The sequence below is a fragment of the Micropterus salmoides genome, unplaced genomic scaffold (genome assembly GCF_014851395.1).
Source record: "Micropterus salmoides isolate LMB-PRFRI ecotype aquatic unplaced genomic scaffold, ASM1485139v1 Ms_hic_scaffold_10, whole genome shotgun sequence".
Taxonomy (NCBI): domain Eukaryota; kingdom Metazoa; phylum Chordata; class Actinopteri; order Centrarchiformes; family Centrarchidae; genus Micropterus; species Micropterus salmoides.
In genome coordinates this window covers 37,080,393-37,104,620 of record NW_024040041.1, presented here as the reverse complement: position 1 = coordinate 37,104,620, position 24,228 = coordinate 37,080,393, and the positions used below count along the sequence as shown (strand labels likewise).

General features: G+C 38.9%; 1 protein-coding gene across 1 annotated transcript; it reads right to left on the bottom strand.

Annotated features, from left to right (window-relative positions):
- LOC119896297 (germ cell-specific gene 1-like protein) lies at positions 1-24,228 on the bottom strand. Its single transcript, XM_038709746.1, has 4 exons — positions 24,183-24,228; positions 9,812-9,964; positions 4,217-4,328; positions 1-818 (listed from the first exon to the last, which is right to left on the bottom strand). Exons 2-4 carry the CDS (start codon positions 9,894-9,896, stop codon positions 461-463), a joined length of 555 nt encoding a protein of 184 aa, XP_038565674.1. The 5' UTR covers positions 9,897-9,964; positions 24,183-24,228; the 3' UTR covers positions 1-460.

Sequence of the window (24,228 nt, the reverse complement as noted above, 5' to 3'; positions counted from 1 at the left end):
GTCTGTTTGGTGACTTTATTGGTTTTCTACTTGTGCTACTGTTACGCTACTCTTCAGCATTCACCATTATATTGTAACTGCCACTTAAGGCTACAGTTTGCCAGCACAAACACTTAAAACTGATAATATCAATGTCAAAATACTACACATAGCACCTTGTAATATGCAGGAGAACAACTGATTTCCATCCACGAAGATCTCAGTCAAAGATCTCAGTCTGGTTTTCACACTTTATAATGATTTTTATTTAATATATAAAGAATATATCCATCTAACTTTATTAATTTCACTGACGTTTCCTGTCTCTTCCAGTCAAGTTAATAATCTTCTTAAAACTGAAAATATGGGCGGCTGTGCTTTCGCGTTTGGTGGCAGAAACGGTGGCCAGTTCAGACCTAAAGGAGCAGTGCGCCTGATGTGGCCACGCCCCCCACATGACACTCCTATTCCCATGGATGGCTCAGCACTGTTCCTCCCCCAGCGAGTCTGTGTTCTCCCCCAGGTCCATGGAGGCTGACATGGCTCTAATTTTGCCCCGTCCAGGACCGGGACCCGGACCCGGTCCTGGGCAAGGACCCGAGCCGAGCCCGGCTCTGGTTCCGCTGTGGCCGGGGTAGACCTCCACGGTGCTGGAGATGGACTGGAGGGAGCGGTCCCGAAAGTAGTGGAAAGCCTCCTGGTCCAGGTAGTTCTGCTCCTCGCGCAGGCCCTGCTCAAACAGCTTTCGTTTGTGTCTGAACTCGATCACCGTCTTGGTGTAGGAGTTGAGGGTGGTGACGGAGGCGGCCATGCAGCAAGTGAAGGAACCCCAGGCCATGCTGGTTGGAGAGAGACACAGACACATGTTGTTGATGAGTGGGTGAGAAGGAAGGGAAGAAGAAGAGTTAATCTCTTTACTCATCCTGATGTACTTTGCCACACTAGGTGTGGCTCTGTGGATGGTAATGTCTTTGTTCGATTTGTTCAATACCTGCAGAACTAATGACAATCAGTCAGTCTCAGGTTTACTTTTTTTTATTTACTTAATATTTGACATTGAGCTCATTTGTAGCTAAAAATGTTGCTATAGTTTGTTTTGATGCCTGACATTGAGCCTGATGGGTGCCAGTAAAAAGGTCAGGGGTTACTAAAATGAGCTAATTTTAATGGCTAATTTCCAATAATCTCTTGAAAAATATCATGATAGAAAAACAGTGACAAGCACAACTGAGGAATGTCTTCAATTATTGTGTCAAATTTTATCCCTAACCTGATCCTTAATATTTGATTGGACAAGTCATCTCTGATTGGCATCTTGGTTTCAAATGATCAGACAAACGTCCATGCTTATCTAGCCAGTGTTGGATGGCTAACAGACAAAATGACCAACGTTGTTGTTGAGGTCCTCTGAGAGGGAGTGGTGACGAGCCAGATGGAGAAATGAGACACTGTGAAACATCTGTGGTGATTCAGTGAATACTCTGAGCTCTTCAGCCTCGGGCTCTGCTCCAATTAAAGTTAGCAGGTACATACCTGATGTGCTTCTAACTGAGAGAGTGTCTGAAGGGAATAGGTGTGATATTAGGTGGTTAAGAGGGAAGCTGATAGTCCCTCTGTGCAGAGTCAATCACTACGTGCCAAGAAAGATGACAAGCGAAGAACCATAAACATGCTGAGCAAGTAAACCGTGAAGAGAGACAAGAACAAAACCCCAAAATGAAGCAAAATGACTGATGCGACCCATCACTCGTTATCTCGCAAAAAAGGAATCCAAACTATGGTAGGATTTCCTTTTAGTTGGTTTAATGTCACAGCCATCAGTCACCTTTTCTCTTTGGTTCATAATTTAAACATTATTGTCTCACAGAGGAAGCTAAAGTGTTATAGTAAAACACAATAAAAAGAATAAAAATAAAGTACCAACTCAGTAAAACAACCAAAATATACACTGAACAAAATAAATAAACGCAACTCTTTTGTTTTTGCCCCCATTCATCATGAGCTGAACTCAAAGACTTTTTCTATGTAAAAGGCCTATTTCTCTCAAATATTGTTCACAGATCTGTGAAAATCTGTGTTAGTGAGCACTTCTCCTTTGCAGAGATAATCATTCCACCTCACAGGTGTGGCATATCAAGATGCTGATCAGACAGCATGGGTATTGCACAGGTGTGCCTTGAGAAATGACGAGAAATGAGAGCAAGAGAGAGAGATAAGGACATTGGAAATCAGCATGCACTCCTTCTCTCTAATAAATAAAGTAATAATTTGTTATTCAGTGAAACACAATACACTGAATTGAACCTAAGTGATATTTATTCTTGATATTTATATTGGCAGCTTTAGGACCAAAATATTTATATATCGAATATGTATATATATCTAAAATGCCATATGGATCAAAGATACATGGCAAATAAAATAGGAAAATTACCGTATTTTTCTACCAGGGTCTTATTATCCTGTTCCATTTAGCGCCTCCTCCTGCACTCCGTTTCTAATAAATACGGACAGCCATCAAAGTGAAAGGAATCAAGACCGTCCTCAAAGTCCACTGGATAACCATCTGTGGCACCTGGTTTTATTGAATCTCCATAGAAGATGTTTATGTAAGCTAACATTCTTTCATATGGCGTTACTTTTCTAGCATCTACACATGGTAAATCAACAGTGACCCACAACCTCACACATGTAAACAAACGTATAACATATGCAGTTACTTACACTTGTTAATGCAGGGTCGCCTTTCTGTGCTTACTCTCGCTCGGACTTAAGCATTTGAAATGATTTATGTAAAACTGAAGTCTTAAATCTCCATAACAGGGGTGCAAAGTTATTATAACCCACAGTCAAAATTATGAGAATAAGATCTAGGTTAAAGCTGTAATTTCCCTTTAAAGCAGCTAATGAAATGTGGATTTTTTAAGGATTAAAACATATGATGGGAATCCCAGCCTGGTACAAACTTACTGTTTTCACTTCACCCTCGGCTGAAATGAAGCTTAAGCTCAGTTTCTAAAGAGCTTTAAACAGAACATGTGAGCGTGCACGTGTTCCCTTTAATCGCCCTCAGAGCAGAGCACATTCACGCTTTTTTATTTGTCCTGAAGGAGCTTTTTGGCCTTCTGCTCCAGTAGAGGTTAATCATTCCTGCTGAAATTACTCCACTTTAAGGACCTGAATGGCTCCCTCATGGTGTTAAATGAGAGGCCTTTACTTGAATGACTGGCAGAGAAAATGTGGGGGGTGATTGTTGCAGATATTTCGAACTTATTCTTGTTTTCCCATCTTAAAATGCTTGTTTATGACTCCTTATGGTTCTCTGTATTTTACTGTTTTATGATGCTTTTTATAATCCATGTGTAATGCTGGCTTTGGTAACTAAATAAACATTATTATTGGGGTTCAAAGTACATTGGTGACCTTGGAAACAGCAGTAACAAAAACAATGTCACCACAAGGTCAATTTAGTAGCTGTTCTGAAGCCTTTGAGCGTCTCACATGATCTTCACCTGCCTGTTCTCAATCTCAAGAATGAATTTGAAGGTGTGAGAGGGATTGTCTGGATGCTGTTCTTCTCTGAGAATCTCTGTCCTTGATCCACAAATGAGCAAAGTGAACAGCTGCAGCTCGGCTCTGCCTTCGAGCAGAGAGAAGGGAAGGTCAAGGTGCGTCTTGTCTGGCTAATTATCCCAGAAGCAACAGTCCCGTCGCTCCCTGTGCTGAAACTCTCCTACAGTACATGCCTCCAGCAACATCCTGAAGAGATGATTTATGATTGACTAAATGGAGGGATGACGGGTCTGGTTGTTCCACATGTTGTGTGTGTGATCGACACCATTGGTCTTTTATTGAAACACTGGATAACAATGTATTAAGTCATTTTAAAACATGTGAAACATTCATCCTTTATTAATAATGCAGGAGTCTATTAACACAATACGTTACAAAATTAGGGCATATTTGTGTGTGGGGAGGCTTGTTTCACTACATTTGTGGGGTCCAAAAACCTAGAATTCCACTAAACTTGTGAGGTCCGACAGCTTTGCAGGGACCAAAATGCTGGACCCCACAAGTTTAAAGGGCTGTCTGAGGGTTCAGACTTGATTTTAGGGTTCAGGCTACAATTGGGTTAAGGTTGGGCATGTAGGTTAAGGTTTGGGTAAAGGGCTAGGATCATTATGTCAGTGACAAGTCCCTACAAAGAGGCTGTGTGTGGGTGCGTGTGCAGACTAACCAGAAGGACCAGCCGTAGTCCCAGCTGTGAGGCCTCCAGTCTTCAGGACCCAGACTGACTGTGATCTGGAACACCTGAGTGTACATCATGTGGGCCACCATACCCAGAAGACCTGCAACACACAAACACACACACGGTCATTACAAGCAACATTTTCTATGTCAAACGAATCCCAAAAAGGCACAAATGAACTATTAACTATTAATAATTATTCTCTATGTATTCATGAAGCAAAGTCACGCTGCCCCAGGTGACTTAAGCTGCATTTAATCGCATCTTTCCATTGACTTTGTATGCAATCACAGCTTGTTTACCAATAAACTTCTTTCAATAACTGATATAATTCTACAGTTGGATTATAATTAATAATTATGTTTTTTTAGCTGTGTTAGCTGCAATGTCAATCCACCACGTCCATCAGGTCTAATGACATTCCAATCAGCCTCAGCTGTACTTTGTGTTTTCTGATAATTAGCTAATGTTAGCATGCTAACATGCTAAACTAAGAAGACATGGTAAGCATTACATCTGTAAACATCAGCATGTTAGCATTATCGTTGTGAGCATGTTAGCATGCTGATGTTAGCATTTAGCTAAAAGCACTGCAATCCCCTATGTACAGCCTCACATAGCTGTTAGCATGACTGTGTAACAATAATAATAATAATCCTTATTTGTAGAGCACTTTTCAAAAACAAGTTACAAAGTGCTTTAACAAGTGTAAAGAATAATACAAAAAAACAAAACAAAAAAAACAAGATAAGAGCATGAAAAATTAATATAAAATTAGTAAAATACAATAAAATAAAAGGGATAAAATAAAGTCAAATAAGATCGGGAAAAGCTCTCCTATAAAAGTATGTTTTAAGAAGGGACTTAAAAGAGTTCACTGACTCAGCCGACCTGATTTCCTCGGGCAGGCTGTTCCAGAGCCTCGGGGCCCTGACAGCAAACGCTCTGTCCCCTTTAGTTTTCAGTCGAGACTCTGGAACAGACAACAGACCTCTGCCCGAGGATCTCAAGGTACGTGCTGGTGTGTATGGGACTAAAAGGTCAGAAATATAACAAGGCGAGAGGCCATGAAGAGCTTTAAAAGTGATCAATAGAATTTCAAAGTCAATTCTAAAACATACTGGGAGCCAGTGTAATGAAGCTAAAATAGGAGTAATGTGGTCATATTTCTTTGTTCTGGTTAAAAGCCTGGCAGCTGAGTTCTGGACAGTCTGGAGTCGATCAATAGATTTTTGGGTTAAACAGGTGAAAAGGCTGTTGCAATAATCCAGGCGTGATGAGATGAAGGCGTGTAAAATGGTCTCGGTGTCCTTAAAAGTTAACATAGATCGAATTTTTGCTATATTTCTAAGTTGATAAAAACATGATTGAACAAGCTTTGTGGTGTGCTGCTCAAAATTTAAATTACTATCAAACCAAACACCAAGGTTCTTTGCCACAGGCTTAATGTGATTTACTAGGGAACCAGCAGATGGCAGTATTTAATTTGCCATCTGCTGGGACCCGATGACCAGGATTTCTGTTTTGTCTGAGTTCAGCTGGAGGAAATTATTTGACATCCATTTTTTAACTTCACAAAGGCAGTTGTTAAGTGAACTCAGCATTCCAGGGTCTGTGGATCTGACGGGCAAGTATATTTGTGTGTCATCAGCATAAATATTAAAAGAAATGCCATGTTTATGGATAATATGTCCAAGGGGAAGCAGATACAAGGAAAACAAAATGGGTCCTAAGACCGACCCCTGAGGCACACCATATTTAACTGGACAGAATGAGAAGACATAGTTGTTTACAGACACGCAAAACTTCCTATTTGACAGGTAGGATGAAAACCATTCTAGGGCAGTACCAGAGATCCACACCCAGTGCCTCAGTCTGTCTAACATGATGTTGTGATCAATGGTGTCAAAAGCAGCGCTCTCGTTCATTTGTGCTTACTGTTAAGACTGAATTTTTGAAATTGCCATTTTCGCACCGGCTGCATGGGGACCTGTAAAAGCCTATTGAGATACATTTGTAATATTGATTTGCCTTTTGTGCCTAAATTAAATTAGCTGGAAGTGGCTCTGTGATCTTGTGTCTAGCCGTCAGCTAGCGAGGGTCATTAGCAAACAGCTCGGACTAAAAGTCTTGACAACTAGAGAATGAACTGCCACAGAATTTCTTAAGAATATTCATGTTCCCAAGATGATGAATGAAAATGACTTTTCCTCTGTCACATCATCAGGTCAGAATTGTCCCTTCACCATGGTAAGGTACAGTATATCTCAAAAACAAATCACTGGATTTCCATAACTGCTGCAGTAGATACTCACGCTCCCCAGAGGATTAACCCTTCTGATTTTAATGGTCCTTTGACCTTTCCTCTACCACCACAGTCAGGGCAAAAGTTCACTTTTATCCCCACTAATGGCAAGGCTCTAAAACAGAGAATCTGCATCTTCAGTATGTTTTCCTGTTCTTGCATAACAACCCTCAGCACAAGATAATCAGCCATGATAATTACCATTAACAAAACAATAGTAAATCAAATTACCTCTAAGTTGCAGCTGAACATAATATCAGTAATAAATCAAAACACATGTAACTATTATAATGAGTCATTACACAGTACCAATTGATTTAACTTGCCAGTTATGAGACATCCAATCAATTAGAGACAGCGATATAATCACTCATAAACATACAGTAAATCAAAAAGCCACAATGTAATTGAGTCAATGAGAGACATTAATGCAGAGGTTCTACATCACCATCAACAGGAGAAACACGGTTTGTTTTCTGTGTGTGTCACACGTGGAAGTGCGTGATGGGTTAGAGCCAGAGTTTGTGATGATTTTCACTGAGGTTGTTGATGCAGCCCCAGATTTACAGTTCACCACAAAGGGAGCATAATTTCTCCTTGATCTTGACAGCCTGACGACAGAGATTTCTAGGAATTGTCCTTCATCTGCTTTGCTATTTGTTTGGCTGTCAGTGATTTAGCTTTTAATATGACCCGTCATGAATGTTTAAGTCCCAAACCAACATACAGAAAGCAGTTTGATATTATTACTTTCAGCAGTAATGAGAAATATACTAATCAAAGAAATTTTGCGATTGCCTCCTTAGTATCACATTACATCGGTTCAAACTAAATCAAGTGTGACTGTGACCAACAACACGGCCTGGTAAAAATGCCTTAAAGAAATGAAATATACAATCCATTAGTGGAAAACTAACAGCAGACTAATTGACTAAATGGCGCCTGACCGGTCTAGACCACTCGTAAATTGGTGAATGCGGCAAGTTATTGTAAATCACTCGCACAAGCCACTTAAGAACAAATATAGGAAGGGTTCTTGCATGAGGTCCATTTTTTGCTGTTCACTCTCCTGCAGACATTTCGGAGCTGTATTAAATTACGGCTGATGCAAACCAAACATTTCCTGTTGCTAAAAGCATTGAACCGGCAAAACATTGGGGGCTTTTATGCTGAAGAAGCCAAAGGACATGTAAAGTAGCTGTCACTGAGGCTAGCACTTATCACTCAAGTAAACAAAACAAGGAAAGCCATTTCCTGCACTTTTCATCTCATGCTTTTTAATATTTTCAACACAGGAATAGAAGAAGAAGCAGAAAAGCAGCTCAATGGAAATATATGTGACAAACAGCACACATCATCATAGCAAACAACTGCTTTTATTAGTTAGTAAAAGCATTAATAAGTTTATTTTTATTCTTTTTATTGTGATTATTTTCATTAGTCAAACGAGGAGGCCATGAATCTTCTCAGCCTGGTTGGTTTAGCTGCTCTGTAAACAGATACACCAGCTCCTCTTTGATCGTAACTGCACTGCAAAATTAATCAGGATAGTAATCTTCGATATAATGATAATAGCAGTCATATGCCTTGGACTCACAAATATGATGACTTTAGACTTGATTTGGCGAAATCAAACACTTTGTTTTTTAATTTTTAAGTTTGAAATGGTATTAAATTTGGTGAAGAGCACATTCTGACTTGTTAAGGACTCAAAATTCAAAGTTTAGGACTTGAGATTTGACTTGGGACTCGTCGGTCTTGACTTCAGACTTGAGTGCTAAGACTTGAGAATTACTTGTGACTTGTAAAACAATGACTTGGTCGCACCTCTGGATCATAGTATAGTACTAAAATAGCAATCTTGAGCAATGAAAACGAGTTCTTACCTCTTTCAATATAAAAGGGTTTATCCATTTTTACCACATTTTTAATTCACTAATGTTGAAAGACCTATAAATTATATTTGTCTGCTAAAATTACATTGTTATGAGTTTTTTCTTTGTATTGATTATGACCAGCTCATCTTTTTTTTCAACCTGTATGTGCTTTTCAAGTCTTGATCATGTTTCAGTAATGCTGCCATGATATTGATTTTCAAAACCTTCATTAACATTTTCCTGTTAAGAGGATATTCATTAGCATCTCATGTCATTAAGATCTGTGATTCAGATCACATCTATCACTTGTGGTGTGATGCGTAAAGAATAGTAATATGATCACAGCTTCTCAGGTTAGCAGTGAAAAGCCTCTAAAATGGGCTCTAAAAAGAATCACCGGCTGTTGGAAACATCCTCAGAGAGGCATGAGGAGGAGATGAGCAGTGAGCAGCCTGACACAGAGCCAACTTCTTGTGTAAGAGGTTTAACATGAGTTGGGAGAAAAATCAAACCTCTGACCCTGGAAGACCTCTCACAAATCTGCATCAGTCCCTGTCCACCCCTCGTTATGCTCAGAGCATTTCTGAATGAGGAACTGCGTTAGAGGAACATGATGTCTGTCAGTGTTTATGTTGTAAACATACTAAAGTATTACTTCAAATCAGTATTATTAACCAACAAGATCCCACTTATATTACAAATTCTCTTTTTCAAGGAAAACATGTTCAAGACAAAAACATCTACATGTATCTACCGACAGGACAGGACAGGACACACAGTAGTGATTTCTGCGACAACTTCGCCCACTTTCACAGTAGAAGAAGAAGTCAGGTCCTTTGGTTCAGTAAAAGTACCAATGCAACAGTGCAGAACTCCATTTCAAGAAAACGTATTGCAATCAATTTCCAACTTAAGTAAAAGTACATAAGCAAACTGCAGTTACACTGAACAAAATTATAAACGCAACACTTTTGTTTTTGTCCCCATTCATCATGAGCTGAACTCAAAGATCTAAGACTTTCAGGCCTATTTCTCTCAAACACTGTTCACAAATCTGTCAAAATCTGTGTTAGTGAGCACTTCTTCTTTGCTGAGATAATCCATCCACCTCACAGGTGTGACATATCAAGATGCTGATCAGACAGCATGGGTATTGCACAGGTGTGCTTTAGGCTGGCCACAATAAAAGGCCACTCCAAAATGTGCAGTTTAGTCATAAATGTTGTGTGAGTAAAACGTACGATATTTACCCCTGAAAAGAATAATACTGTATATTAAGCAGCAGAAAATGGAAGTTCAAGTACCTCAAATCTGTACTGAGTTTCTTTCGACCACTGTACTTCAACTGTGCATGGAGAAGTTAAATAGTCTTAAAAGTTAAAGGCCTTTGTGGTGTCTTACCCGACAGCACGGTGAAGACGGCGGCAAAGGCGTTGAGTTTGAGTCCGTCAATGACGTTGCTGGAGTGGAAAAGCTCGAGACACATCAGGCTGAAGCCGACCACCAGCAGCAGGATGTAGAGTACCTCAGACACCACCGACAACCACAACACACCTGCAAACACAACACACACATCTCAGTTAAGCAGGCTGTGCTACAGAGGAAACACACATTTACAAAAGACTGAACAGCGTGAAATGACACGTGAGGAGCCTTTCATGAGTTCTCACTTTAAAACGAGTCAGAAACATAAATAACGTCTGCAAGAGAGGAGGAGACCAAGACCAATTTAAGCAACTGATGACTGATTAGAAATGAGAAGCTGCTTATGTTTACTTTTGCGTGAATTCAAAGACATTTCGTAACTAAGTAAGAGTTTTGAATGGTAAATCTCGCTGCCACTGATATCACTGTGAACTGCAAATGTGCCATGTCAGAGTGCAACACTGACTAGTAAAGAAAAATTTGCTGTTTCAGAGTTTTTTTCACTTGAAAATAAACATGAGATGCTCCAAATGTAGAGATATCAAATAATAAACTATAATATGCCACTTTTTCCTCCCCATTAATTGAACTGTACGTTTTCTGAACCCAGGTATAGACGTTTTGGAAAAAACATGACATTCTCAGCTGCACAGCAGGATTTGCAGCAATGTAAATTAATCACTATGTTCAGCATTATGGCTTAGTTTAAAATGTTCTTAAATTAAAATCTTAAATAAAAGTCTGTTTGGAGCTGGCATTGTCAGATGATACACAAAGACTGGGATTGGTGCCAGAAGAGGATATACATCAAACTGACTGCAGCAATGACTTGTGGGAGAGGTTTCTTCTTATTCTGACTACATTTTCCTTTTAGCTCTGAGTCACTTTCTCAGACATGCACACTGATACAGAAGTTCACAAAAAGAAACAGAGTTGGGTTGAAAGAGCTCCTGAACTCTAGAGGTCAGGGTTTTTGAATTGTCAAACATCTGAAGCATTTCCACTTGGCGCTCAGGGAGAAAAACATGAAGACCTGCTAAAGAGGTGAAAATCTCTCTGTAGTGAGAATACAGAGGCCGGATTCAGGGGGCTCATAGTTAGATTGAAGGAGCTCATTTGACCAAACACTCAGCAGTGTGTCAAAGTGAAGACAAAGTAAATATGGAGTGTTTTGTGAGTTACTAAGAGGACTAAACCAAAACAATGCAAGTTTTTTACACCATAGATCACAGCATATAAAGAGAAACAGAAGCAAAAAAATTAACAAAACTTTAACAAAACAACTTTAACAAAACATGACAAACTTCTTAATGCACTGGTGTATAACCAAATTATGCATAATGCTAAAATAAAATGTATGCACAGCCAATGTGTAGCCATGCAGTGGAAAGATGAGCAATCACCTACAACTACTAGATGGACCAATGAAGTAGCATCATGTTTACCAAATGAAAGAATAATGGATAATCTGAAGGGTAAGCCTGGTGAATTTAAAAAGATTTGACATCTCACTCTTTTTATATTATAATTTTTGAATCGACAGTCATATCAGAAACAGACATGTGTTTTATAGTTGTAATGACTTATACTTTCTTTCTTTTTATCCAATACCCCTGAATCTTTTTGCTCAACTGCTCTATCTATACCACTGTGGTAACTAAATTGCATCACGTTTTGGCTTTTTTAATTTTTTTATTTACACATCTTTGTATTATCATGTACCAATGCTAGCTGCCCATTTTCTCAGACACAGCGGTTGGACCCCAAGGGGTGGGGAGTATGTGGGTGGCTAGGTAGGTAAATGGTGTTGAGAGGGAGGGGTGGGATGATCTGGCATTTATTTCATTTTTATTTACTTTGTGCATTGTTGTGTTTGTGAGATCAATGGTTGTTTTGCTATAAACTAATAAAGATAATGTTGAATCTCAATTATTCAGGTGATATCCAAATGAAAAACTGAAATATATATCTTTGGTAGGAAGAAACGCTGACTGTCGGCACTCTTCTTGACTCTCTGTCTTTAAAAACTAAAATCCAAGTCCTCTGTTCCTGCTTGACTTGTTTGACTGAACTTTAACAGCCACAAATCCGTAAGTCTGGATAATATCATCTTAAAAATAACAAGAATCAGAGTGCCCATGCTTTCCCCAAAACAACTTCATCTCCTTCATAATGTTGCTGATGAGTCCTAACAAAGACTAATAAAAACTGTCAGTGGTGGCTAAACTGAAAATCTTTGTTCAAGTAAAAGTAAAAATTACCATTTGACAAATCTACTCAAGTAAAATTATACGTACTTTGTCAATAAACTACTCAATGTAAAAGTTACTTAGAGTGTGTTGACCATAGATCTTCATAAACCTTTTTTTTGCTGCAAGTCCAAGGCAAGTCTCACATCTCTTATTGGAATAATTAATGTTTCAGCTGCTGTGCATCAGGTTAGAAATAGTGTTATTTCTATGAAATGGCCTTTGCTTTGCATGTTGATTATGTCTAATTTAGCTATTTCTGTTTAATACAATAATTTTACCAGTTTTGTTCACCTGCATGAAGGTATAAATAAGATCACTTTGAAATATCACACTAGCTAGCTGCCTACTGTTATTTCCTGTATCTGTTATGGACATGCAGCCAGCCAAACCACTTGCTTTGATATGAAGACTGCTTCATTTGATTTAACTTCTCCAAAAGCTCAGGCAGCCAATCCAATATGATTATTCCTAAAAGTAGTAAGAATTAATGTGGCAATAACACGGGAGCCTTTATACAGTAGGAGACCTTTGTGTCAAACGTGAAGCCGCCCATACTTCTCTTCATAGGCTTCTCAAAAATGACTGTTTCCTAAATAAGTAACAGTTATTTTTAATGAATTCACTATCGGGCATTGCTATGAAACAACGCACACAGCTTGGGCAGCACATTTCTTTTAAGGTAGCAAAATAGTTGATAACAGACTACTTATAATGAAGGTATAAATGGCAAATTAGCGAAGATAAAATTAGATTGCTGGCCCCAAAAAAGAATTGTAATGTTTTCAAAAGAAAAACGTGAAAAAAACCCTACAAATATATATACTCCGTTACTTGAATTACAACTCACCCCTGAAAACTGAACACATTAAACCAAATATCAGGTCTCTGCAATGGCTCTCGGTGTGTCACGCATTACTGCTGCTTGTCTATACATTTCACAGTGAATAAAATCTATATCTGACTGTCTTTATCTGTATGAACCCTCTCGGGCTCTCAGGTCATCTGGTAATGAGTGTAACTAAACATGTAACATTAGTTGTGCACCACAGAGCTGGAACAAACTCCCAGATAATATAACTTGACTTATTTTTAATCCAGCATAAAAACTTCTCCTCCAGTTTTGACTTTGAGCACTAACCATTATCCGCCATGCATTTACATATTTACCTTTCAAATACTTATTTCTCTGCCTTTATCTTCTTAATTTCTTTTAAAATGATTTGCAATGTTTATATTTACATTTTAATGATAATTGCAGTATTTACTAAATGTTTAAAAGCACTCTGAACTTCTTTGTGTATGAAATGTGCTCTACAGGTAACTTCCCTTGCCTTTTTTTTTCTAATAAAAAGTCAGTGTTGACCTTCACTCCTGGTCCTTTCAGACGGATGTGGATATTAGACTCCCATTGTTGTTGTATTTTTGTCCTCCAGGCACAAACTGAGGGTGGGGAAGTTGGATCTCTCCATTTATTCTGTCGCCATTCATTCACCCAGTGTTTGGTAACCCAGAAACTCTGATGAATGTTTTGGAGAATGATGATACATCTCTCCGCAACAGGCGAGACATGACACTTAGAGCTCAAAACAAGGTGAAACATTTGTTTCTGATACGCCCACAGGAGGAGGACAAGGTGTATTTGATTTCACCACCTGCTTGTGTGACACAGTGATTTGCTCTTTACTGTGTCGGCGGGGCCCTCTGGTCACACAGAGCTGTACTCCAAGAGGGGGAGAAAAAAATTCCATCAGAGCAGAGAGAGACATTATGCAGGGTGATGAACAAGTTTTACAACCTTCCTGTACTTCTTCACGCTCTGGAAATGTGAACATTTTTAAGGCAGAGCGGAGCTGTCATCCTGCAGTCGAAAGCTGCCCTCGGGATCCACTCTCACTACTGGACCTCTGACTTTTTTCTCTCCACATTTATAATTTCTAAAAGGCAGAAGCTCCTTTGAATAGCATCAGGCTCATGACCCAGCATTAAACAGGATTATCTGCTCTGCTCCGCTCTGTTGTGGATGTAGATGAGTTGGAAGTGCAACTCCAGGCCACAGTTTTCAATTTGAACATCAGTGAGTTTGGGCGAGCTACAGGATCCTTGAAGAGCCAAACCTGACAGCTATATTTGTGTCACACTTCTCTCTAGGCAGAAAAAGAGAAAAAGAAAAAAAGAAAAAGAAGAAACAATACAGTGCAGCCAAAATTGTAATTAATATCGATGGCAGAAGAAATGAAGAAATGACTCAGATAAGTCAAGTTGTGTTTAAATTCTGGGAACAGCAGACCAGTGGCAGATAACCAGAAGTATCTTGTGGGGTGATATTAAAAAATATTATATATTAATGAATTAGGCTGCATCATTAAAACTTAAAGAAACTTTTTAAAAATCATTTTGATGGCACACTGAGTCGATGCACTATGTAGCATTGGAATCCCAGGAACCCTATCTTGACAAAGGTGTAATGCTTTATGGCCCCAACGCAACTCAACATGCAAGCTACAAGAAGTAGCTAAATGTATTTCATGTACAATGGAAGTTCTTTGGAAGAAGCTAGCTCAGTATTTTCAGTATTGATATCACGACAGAAGCGAAGCGAGGAAGAGAAAAAGTGAGTGACCGAGCCAGAGACTGGACAAGAGTAAACAACAGACTGGATTTTATTCAATGGCGGGAGCTGAAAGAGCTGAAAGGATGCAGGACAGATGCCGAGTTGACCTTGCTGTTGGACTAGTCAGTAATAACTTATTGGCTGGCTGCTGTGTCAACTCGAGCTGAATCGGCCAGATGTTTAGCCGTTAGCCATAAATCAGGGGTTGATGTTAGCTGACTTGGACACACACTCGCATCAGTAGCTGTCTGTAGGTAGCTAGGCTAGCTCGCCACCCAAGTTTCAGCCTACATTATGCTGCTTCTTGTGGAGAGCGGCGCCGGTGTTGTGCCGGCGGGTGTAGAGTGGTTAAAATAACTGGGCTCAGCAGCAAGAAATAAGGCTGCAGGACAGACTGCGAGCTGTTGTTCTTTCTGTTGGAGTTGTAATTATTATTGCTGTGTCTTGTGTTGCTGCACTTGCTTGATGCTTGGCTGTGTTAGGAAAGACGGATGCTGGTTTTTGATCATAAGTGATGTAATCAGAACAAATGCCCGACAGTGGTCAACTATGTAAACAGAAAGTCACTGTATTGTCACAAGAAGTAACGACACAAATAGGTATTGGACAAATGAATTTGACCTGATGATAGCTCATTACATAAAAAAAGGTCACCAAATTCAGTAGGATTCATTCTCTGGATACCATGAGTGTCTGTACAACCTTTGATGTCAATCCCTCCAGTAGTTGTGTGTGTGTTCAATTTTTCAGACTGGACTGACCCACATTGTCATCACTTTAGTCACACCACTAGCATGGCAAAAAAATAATAAAAGGGGCCTTTTAGGGCCTGTTACGGCTATATGTGTTTCCCTGTCCTCTTTGTCCCTTTTCCTCTAGTTCTACTGCCCAGGTGTGCTACTTCTGATTGCTGAATAAAGTACACCTGGCCTGGGAATGAAGAGCTTAAAAGCTTCTGTACCAGAAGAGAGAGGCTTCTGTTGCGGGGACTGCTGCTCTTATTCTGGGATTTTGTGTTGCTGTTGTGTTTTGACTTGGTGCCATTTGAAAGTCTTGATTTAGTGTTTGGTTGTTTGTATGTCTCACTGTTAATGAATCCCATGGATTTGGTTTTTGTAAATGTGTTTTTCTGTGTACAATTTTGGGTGAGCAACATATTAAACTGACTGTTTGCCTTTTATAAATGTAGGTATGACTGGAGTTGTCATGACAATGAGAGGTATATATCTGATTAGGCAACCTAACGAATGTTATTTGGTAATTTAGTCTAAAGTTATTGGCATAACATTTTGTAATTTTAGTTAGGTCATTTTTGTGAAATGTAATTTAAAATCCTCCCAGTTTACATCATTAGTCAGCAGGTTCATCTATTAGTGAACTCTGCATAGAAACAAGTTAGTTTGATGCGATCCTTATTAATTTAGTGATGTGTAAATCTTCACTTAGTAAACATGTGCGTATGCCATCCATCCATCGTCAACCGCTTATCCTGCGTACAGGGTCGCGGGGGGCTGGAACCAATCCCAGCTGACATCGGGCGAAAGGCGGGGTACACCCTGGACAGGTCGCAAGCCCGTCACAGTGTGCGTATGGTATAACTTGGCCAAAATCGGACTTATAAACCTGCACCGGCGGTTTATAAGTCTGATTTTGGTCAAGTTAGCTGGCTCCAGATGCGTGCCTTTTGATCAACCATAAAATACACTGATTACAAGCAGGGACTGACAGAAATGGCATTTTCAAAATTTTCTAAATACAGCCTAATAATTATGCTGTTTTGGTCACTTGTCTTGCAACAGTTTATGGATCAAGTGTTCTTGTTATTTATCAGTGAAACACTGGTAGATGTTTGTCAGGAAGAAATCTCTGTCCACACACCCAAATCAGGTTCTGCATTAGCTTCAAAAGTATTAGTATTGTCAGTAGTCAGTTAAAAACAGTATTTACAATTTATAAGCTGAGATGAACAGTGTTACAGCATGAAAACAGACTTCCTAGTGAAGCGTTCAGACAGGCGGCAGACAGTCAGAGGGAGCAGTGATGTTTTATGAAACCAAACAACAAAGTTATAGAAAATAAAAGACTGAGAAGAAATTGGAGGAAACCAACTGCTGAAAAATGAATAAGAGAAAATAGGAGAGAAGAGTGAGTGAGAGGAAGAGTAAAAACATCTAACCACTTTACGATGTCAAGGTGCAAAATCAAGAAAATACAAACCTGCAGAGTCTCAGCAGCCGAAACCTTCAGAATGACAAACAGTGAGGCAACTGAGCTGTGTTTCCTCATACTGTTTTCTTTTTAGCTATGCTTTTAGATAGTTACTACTGCTTTGATCCAGACTGAAATAACTTGACAACTATTGGATGGACTGCCGTGACATTTTCAAATAAACATTCGTGGTCCTCAGATGATGAATCCACTGACTTAGTTGAACAACTATTGGATGGATTGTGATGAAATGTGGCATTCATGTTCCCCTCAGGATGGATTGTAAAACCTTGCTGATCCTCTGTCTTTTCCCTTTTACCACATGCTTAAGCAATATGTTTTTTAAATTATGGTCATGCCAGTAAAGCACATTTAAAACATAAGATGACCTGCAAGAAAGATCTTGTTCCAGATTTTAAGACCAGGACCCTGCAAATTATATGAATTACACATTTGACACTGACAAATCTGAACGTATTAGATCTGTTTTTTAATGAAGGCGCCATATCGCTTTGAAATGCCAACCCTCCCTCTCTGGTTTCTCATTAGCTGCAGCTTTAACTTCTAACCAGTCAATGGAAACGAATTTCAGGGGTATAAAATGGCTGTAAGGGAAAACAATATTGACCAAAATAATTATCTCCCGTGTTTCTCTTGTTGAATATGTATTAGTAGATGGAGCAGACTGAGACTTCATTAATCTGACGACCAGCAGGACTGATAACAGGAAGGAAGGAGCTCATCAGACCGAGCCTCATCTTAAATAATTACATCTTTAATTACCCTGCATGTGCATGTTTTGAGTATGTCAGTGGTGCATAATGTTGACAGTTTCTGTCTGTCTGTCATTTTTTGATCGCTTCTTTTTGACACCATGTTTTTTCAAAACATCTCCATGTCAAGAATGCAGATTTTATAAGATTTAGACCCACAGGGTCCGTCAGTGACAGGATTATTGATTAATTGATTTACTGCTGGATTTAGAATTTAAAAAAATCAATCAGAGGAGACATTTTAATACACTGAGGTCATTTCTAGTGAATTAAATTAGCTCTACAGATTTATGTCTAAAAATTTCAATTCATTTTGAGATGACATTTTTTAAAATAATTTACTTTAAAAACATGTCAGAAAAATTTGCTTAATTTCATCAACATTTATAAAAACCCAGGGATTCAATTAACAATAATATGAAACAGAGAAAATGAGCACATCTTACAAGTGAAGCTGCAATCACCTAATTTTACCTAATAAATGAAAAACAAAACCATTAATCAATTCCCAAAATGGTTGTGGATGATTTTCTGTCTGTTGACAAATTAGCTAATGATGTTAGCTTCAAATTAAAACAATAAAGAAACTGATTTATCCAGTGTCAGACACAAGCTGCTTTAGTATCAAACTGCACCAAACCCATTTTATTACTTTAATTATTTTGTTACTCTGGCTTTTAATTGTTTTTAAAGAGAAGTTTTCTGAGCTACTTCCATTGTACTGTGGCTTTTTTTTGTTTCAAAGTGCGTTACTTTGTTAAACCAGGATTAAACAGAGGACAGAGGCAAATAAAATCAGTCATGGAGTTCTTGAGGTGGGGGGCCCTGACTGCAAAAGCCAGGTCACCTTTATCTGAGGTGCATCGTAGCTCATAGGGGAGCAGCAAATCAGTAATTTAGCTGAGGGTTGAACCATGAAGTGATTTAAAACAAACTGGTAACCAGTGAAGAGAAGCTAAAGCAGGTTTGATATCCTGTCCGAGCAGCAGCTTTTTTATACCAGCTGACGGCATTAGATGTTTTTTTATTTTTTTGGCTCAAACTTGAATACAAACCTGTAGTTTTGATTTAAGAAAACAGGGATCCAATATGTTTCTGTAAAATAATGATGGACCATATTAGTCTGGATCGAATTCTCTGCATTTTGAATTTTGTCCAAATCTGTTTTTCATTGCTCCTCCGACAAATTTTGAGCAATCATCATCAAATTTGGTACAGCACTTCTCTGGACCAAGCCGGACAAAGTAATGATTTTGGATTTTTAATATTCCCATGAAGTGTTGCTATATCTGGCCCTTCAAGTTTGCTCAAATGCTGTGGCTCATATTACAAAAATTTCATATTTTCTGAATGCGTTGTGCTATTGCAACCACATTTGGTGGACATGTGTAGAGATAATGTCTGGGTGACCATGAAACATTTGATGCCATTTGGCCAATAGGTGCTGCTGTAGAATCATCAACTAGGAAGGAATCTGTCTGTCTGTCTGTATGTGTGTATGACTGCAACTTGCATATCTCAAGAACAGCTGATCGGATCGTCTTCAGTCTTGGTGGGTGTATTGCTGATGACCCACAGGAGTGCTGTGTCAAGTGTGAAGCCAATCAGATGAGCGGTTCTTGAGAACTGCATAAGTATCTTAAAGCAGCACTAATCAGTATCTTTATTTTAACAATGGATCGACTTACTATGTGCAACATGAAGAATGTTGCTCATAATGAGGAATCTACAGGGAATAATCACCTGACGAGTTCCCCACAGCTCTATGAAGCTTTTAGCGTTGTTTTGGTTTTACAGCACATTTACTGTTTTGGTTGATTCTCACTGTTCCTCAACATCAGCATCAATTCCAGCAGCAGGCAGCAGGCAGCTGTTTTCATCAAATCTCTGTACACTACCTGCCGAGCACCAGCTCAAACACAGTTAGAGACTAGCTGATGAGCAAAGTGAAGCATTTTGCAGCTAAAGAGTCAGATATTTTCCTCAGGAGTTGGTTGAGAGACAGAGCGAAGACAACCAACACTGCATTGGGGTGATCATGTTGCTCTATGTCTGCTGTGAAAATAGGATAAAGACCTTTTATAAGGTCCTTGATAAGATGTATGTTTTGTTTACAGCTTGTTGAGGTAAAAATCAGTTAATTCAGGTTTAAAATTAGATTTGTTTTTAGGTAAATAAAATGTAGATTTCGATCATTTTTACACTATTAGTACTTACTGTAATTTTAGGAAACAAGTTTTGGTCACAATGTTGTAACACTTCAAAGTAAGAGCCACAAGTTTAACATTGACTATTCATGAAAGGGTCAGGGTTTTTACACTAGACCATCTGCAGACATGTAGGTGAGATTTAACACAGACACATGGTGAACTTACAGGGGGCGTGGGAACATCCTTTGCTATATACATACATTTGTCATTTCAGGAAGAGCCACGAAGTGTATGCTAAAACTCCAGTGTATGAATGTGTGTGAATGTTAGTTTCTGTTTGAGCATTTAAGCTCAGTGTGTGAATGGTGAATGCAATGTAGTGTAAAAGCGCTTTGAGTGGTCAAAAAGACTAGAAAGGTGCTATATAAATACAGAGCATTGTGTTTTGTACTTGAGAGTATTTAAGGAGTAAGATGCTGCGTGTCGGGAGAGAATCTTGTTGACTCTCCGGACGTCCGCATATCTTCACATCTTTTACTTCATACTTCTTCTTTGGGAAGGAATTTTCTTTCACATCATAAATGAAAATAAAATAGATTTAGTGTTGTCCACCAGAGTGTAGCATAGCTGGCAGTGAAGAGGGAATTTTAGAGAAAATGTAAATAAAAGTGACATTTAGTGATGTTTTAAATACTAAGATAATAGTACACAGTCTGGTTGGTGGCCTTTCTCAGGTGCACCCATGACCGCAGTATTTCTGAAATCCTGGCAATAGCCCTGGCTCTTTGATTGTTTTCTTGTAATCAAATTACAAATTACATTTTGTTGTCTCAGTTTTCATTAAGAACCAACTTGGATCTGTGTGAGGAGCAGCTGTGTGTTATAAAACAACACCAAGCATGTAGGGCTCAAAGGAAGGCAGATTAACATATTGTATCCTTGTGTGAGAAGCAAGGTCACCCCGCTCAATACATCATATCATCCACCACTGCTCCGTGAAACACTCCTGCTCCTCTTCCAGATGGCATTAACAGACAAAACCATCAGAGAACTTTCATTATTAACTACCTGCTCTGCATGAAACAGCAAATTAGAGGCTACGCCCACATGCACCGAAATATTCCCTTTTTTCTGGACGCTCAAATATTCCTTTTATGAGCTGCAGGATATAAACACCATGTGCTGGTAGAAATAACCTGCTCTGCTCAGTAGTTAGGAGGAATCTGAAGAAAGATAACTGAGATATTCTCTCACTGTCCAGCACCTGATACATCGAAGTATATCTGTCTGTTTTGTATGAGGGATCATATTTTAAAAACTGAAGATGAGGCCACATATAAACATGAGAAGGTAGCAATAAAGAAAAATACGCTCCTTGGAAAATAATCCACACTGATCTGTTATGGTAGAAAAATGTAAATTGATTTTATGACTGTCATGTATTGACTGAACAGGGTCAAGACAGGGTCCCTTGAGAGGAAATCAATTAATTTCATGAAGGTAACATCATATCTGCTTCAAACGGCAACGAAATACAAGTAGACCTATGTTTGTCTGATAAGGTAAATGTTTTTATGCTCTGTTCAGTATATTGTCGCTGGAATCATACAGTTATTTTCTTGTGACATATTTGAGAAACTGGCTTTAACATCTGCATAAAAGTTGGATGCGAACATGAGGCATCATCCTCATTTTTGTCGGGGTACAGGTTCCTATAACTTACATAACTCAAAAAATGACAACACACCCGAAAAGACTGAGCTTGTTCATATCAATTAATACATGTCACTTTCCTTCAACCACCTCCTCCGTCAGTATATTCACAATGAACGCCTCAAGATGCTTCAAATAAAGGATTGTGTAAAATTGTCTAAGAGAATCCAAAACTATATTTCCGATGACGGAATCAGAGGTTATGTCCAAATATTTTAGTTAATTTCTGAAACAGATAATCTGGCACTACGTGGTAATTGGCCAGTGTGTTTAAGCTCCCTTTTTTTCATTCTTTACACAACCACTTCCACCACTTTTTGTTTGTACAAATCAAGTACAAAACAACGAAAGTCTCTTGGGGAGAGTCTAAAAGAGAGTCCTTGTATTGGTTTTTCAAACTAAAATAAATGCCACATGAGATTGTTAACTCCTCTTATTGGTTAGATTTGTCTGGGGAGAGAAAAAGTAAACAAAGGAAGAAGGTCCTGAAGAAGGTCCTATCTGCCCAATTATCAGGCAATATACTTCTTGTTAGTGCAGGTCAGACCTCATTTCATTCTCTGGGTACCTGCTAACTTTTTCTGTTGCTCATCTGCATCTCAAGCATACAAAGCAGACCTGCGGGAGATGTTTTGCCCAAATTTACAAAGTATGATTTGTAGTTGGGTAAGATCGAGGTTGGACCACCTTCCTACTGCAAACAAACAGCTCCAGAATATGTTTGTGACCAGACCGACACCACGTTCTCTAAAGGGTCTCGGTGCGGTTGTTCCGGTCTGTGCCTGAGTACAATTGCTCTGTTCAGATTTTCCCAAACAAACTGCACCAAAGGGAAAAGAGAACTACAATCCAATTCAGCCGGACTAAACAATGCAGGTTTGAAAGCACCCACAGGCAGTTTTGCCTTTAAATGTTGTTGAAAAACATGTTGTACAAACTAGTATGTTTGAAGAACACTGAGGCTTTGGGGCAGACTTTTTCTCCTGTAAGATCTAGAAAGCAGCAGCACAAATTGCTCCTGTACAGTCTGAACAATTGGTTGCAGTAAAACTGCACATTTTCGTGTGGCTTTTTATTGTGGGCAGCCTAAGGCAGACACCTGTGAGGTGGATAGATTATCTCGGGATGGGTAAAGTTCTCACTAACACAGATTTTGACAGATTTGTGAACAATATTTGAGAGAAATAGGCCTTTTGTGTACATAGAGAAAGTCTTAGATCTTTGAGTTCAGCTCATGATGAATGGGGGCAAAAACAAAAGCGTTTATAATTTTGTTCAGTGTACAGCTGTGAATGTTGACACTGTTCTCGCCAGAAAATGGCAGCATTTGTTGTCTGTTAAAATACTTTAAATGGTCCTGTCCTCCCAAGAAAAGCAATGGGACACAAAGTTCTTATGTTAACCCAAATCATGCTATAGCAGTGTCAGCTTTTTTGAGTCTAATCTTAACTAAATCACAATATGCATGAATTTTTCACAGTGATTTCTGAAGCATTTTGAGAGGCACAGACAAATTATGTTGTATGTTTTTTTTTAAAAACCCAAACCACAATCTGTCTTTGGAATTGTCCATCGTCTCAGTTTAAACTTCACCATAGGCCGTCAATTCTTATTTTGGAGCTGATGTTCTGGAGTCATTAACCATGTCCTTGGTTTCATTTACATTAAGGACATTTCACACCATTTCTTTCAGCCTGTCCTCACCAGAAAAACGGCTGTATGGGTAGATTATTATATAGCTTTTAAGGACCCATATTGACGTTTTTTATTAGGCTGCAACCTCTAGTGGAAGAAGAAGTCAGACGACGTAGAATAAAGAGTGACAAAGTCCATGTAAGTAGAGTGGTGGGGTGGATGGATGAGTCAAGTAAACTCATTACTTTGAGTTTGAGTCCTATGCAGAAGAAAGTCAAAATGTGACATGTTTTAAGTTACATTTTGTAGATGTCTTACGTAATGTAGATATTTGAACCCAAACAAAGATCTTTTATGATGTGATGATGTTATTATCATGTGACCATGTCCAGTACGCCTGTCTCTGGACTGGTACAGGAAACTCTAAATATGTGTCGTTTTGGGGGATGGACATTTATGTTGTTGCTTTTTCAAATGGACATATATTTTGTTTTGGAAATGGTCTTATATGTGGTTTTGGGGAACATGACAATCAACCTATTTAGTCATTTAGGTTTGAGGACGTGTTCTTTCTTTACAATCAGACGTCCTTACAGCCACAAAACTACCTGCTACTGAAGCAACATCTGTCTAATCTCAGATGGATAAGATGACTATTGCTGATAATTAGAAAATTTTGTGACTTTATATTTTATATTATATATATATTTTAATTGGTATACATTCTTATGTAGTAGGTTCAGGTAAACCCTTGAGGTGAGCCAGTAGATGAAAGAGGTAAATTTAAAAGATTTAAGTGAACATAATTTTCTCTGCAGGTAAATGTGGCTGAATAGTGATAAAGCAGATGACAATACACTTCTGAGAGCTCCTTAAAAACACAGAGTCTATAAAAGAGATGTGTATATATCTCTTTTTGTTTTTCCCATGGTTTTCCCTGGGCTTGAAGAACAGGTGGGGAGCGGCAGGGAGTGGCGGAGATGCCTAATGACGGTCATAACTCACCTCTCTCCGACGCTGGGGCCAGATCAATGAAGCTCCGACACTTCTC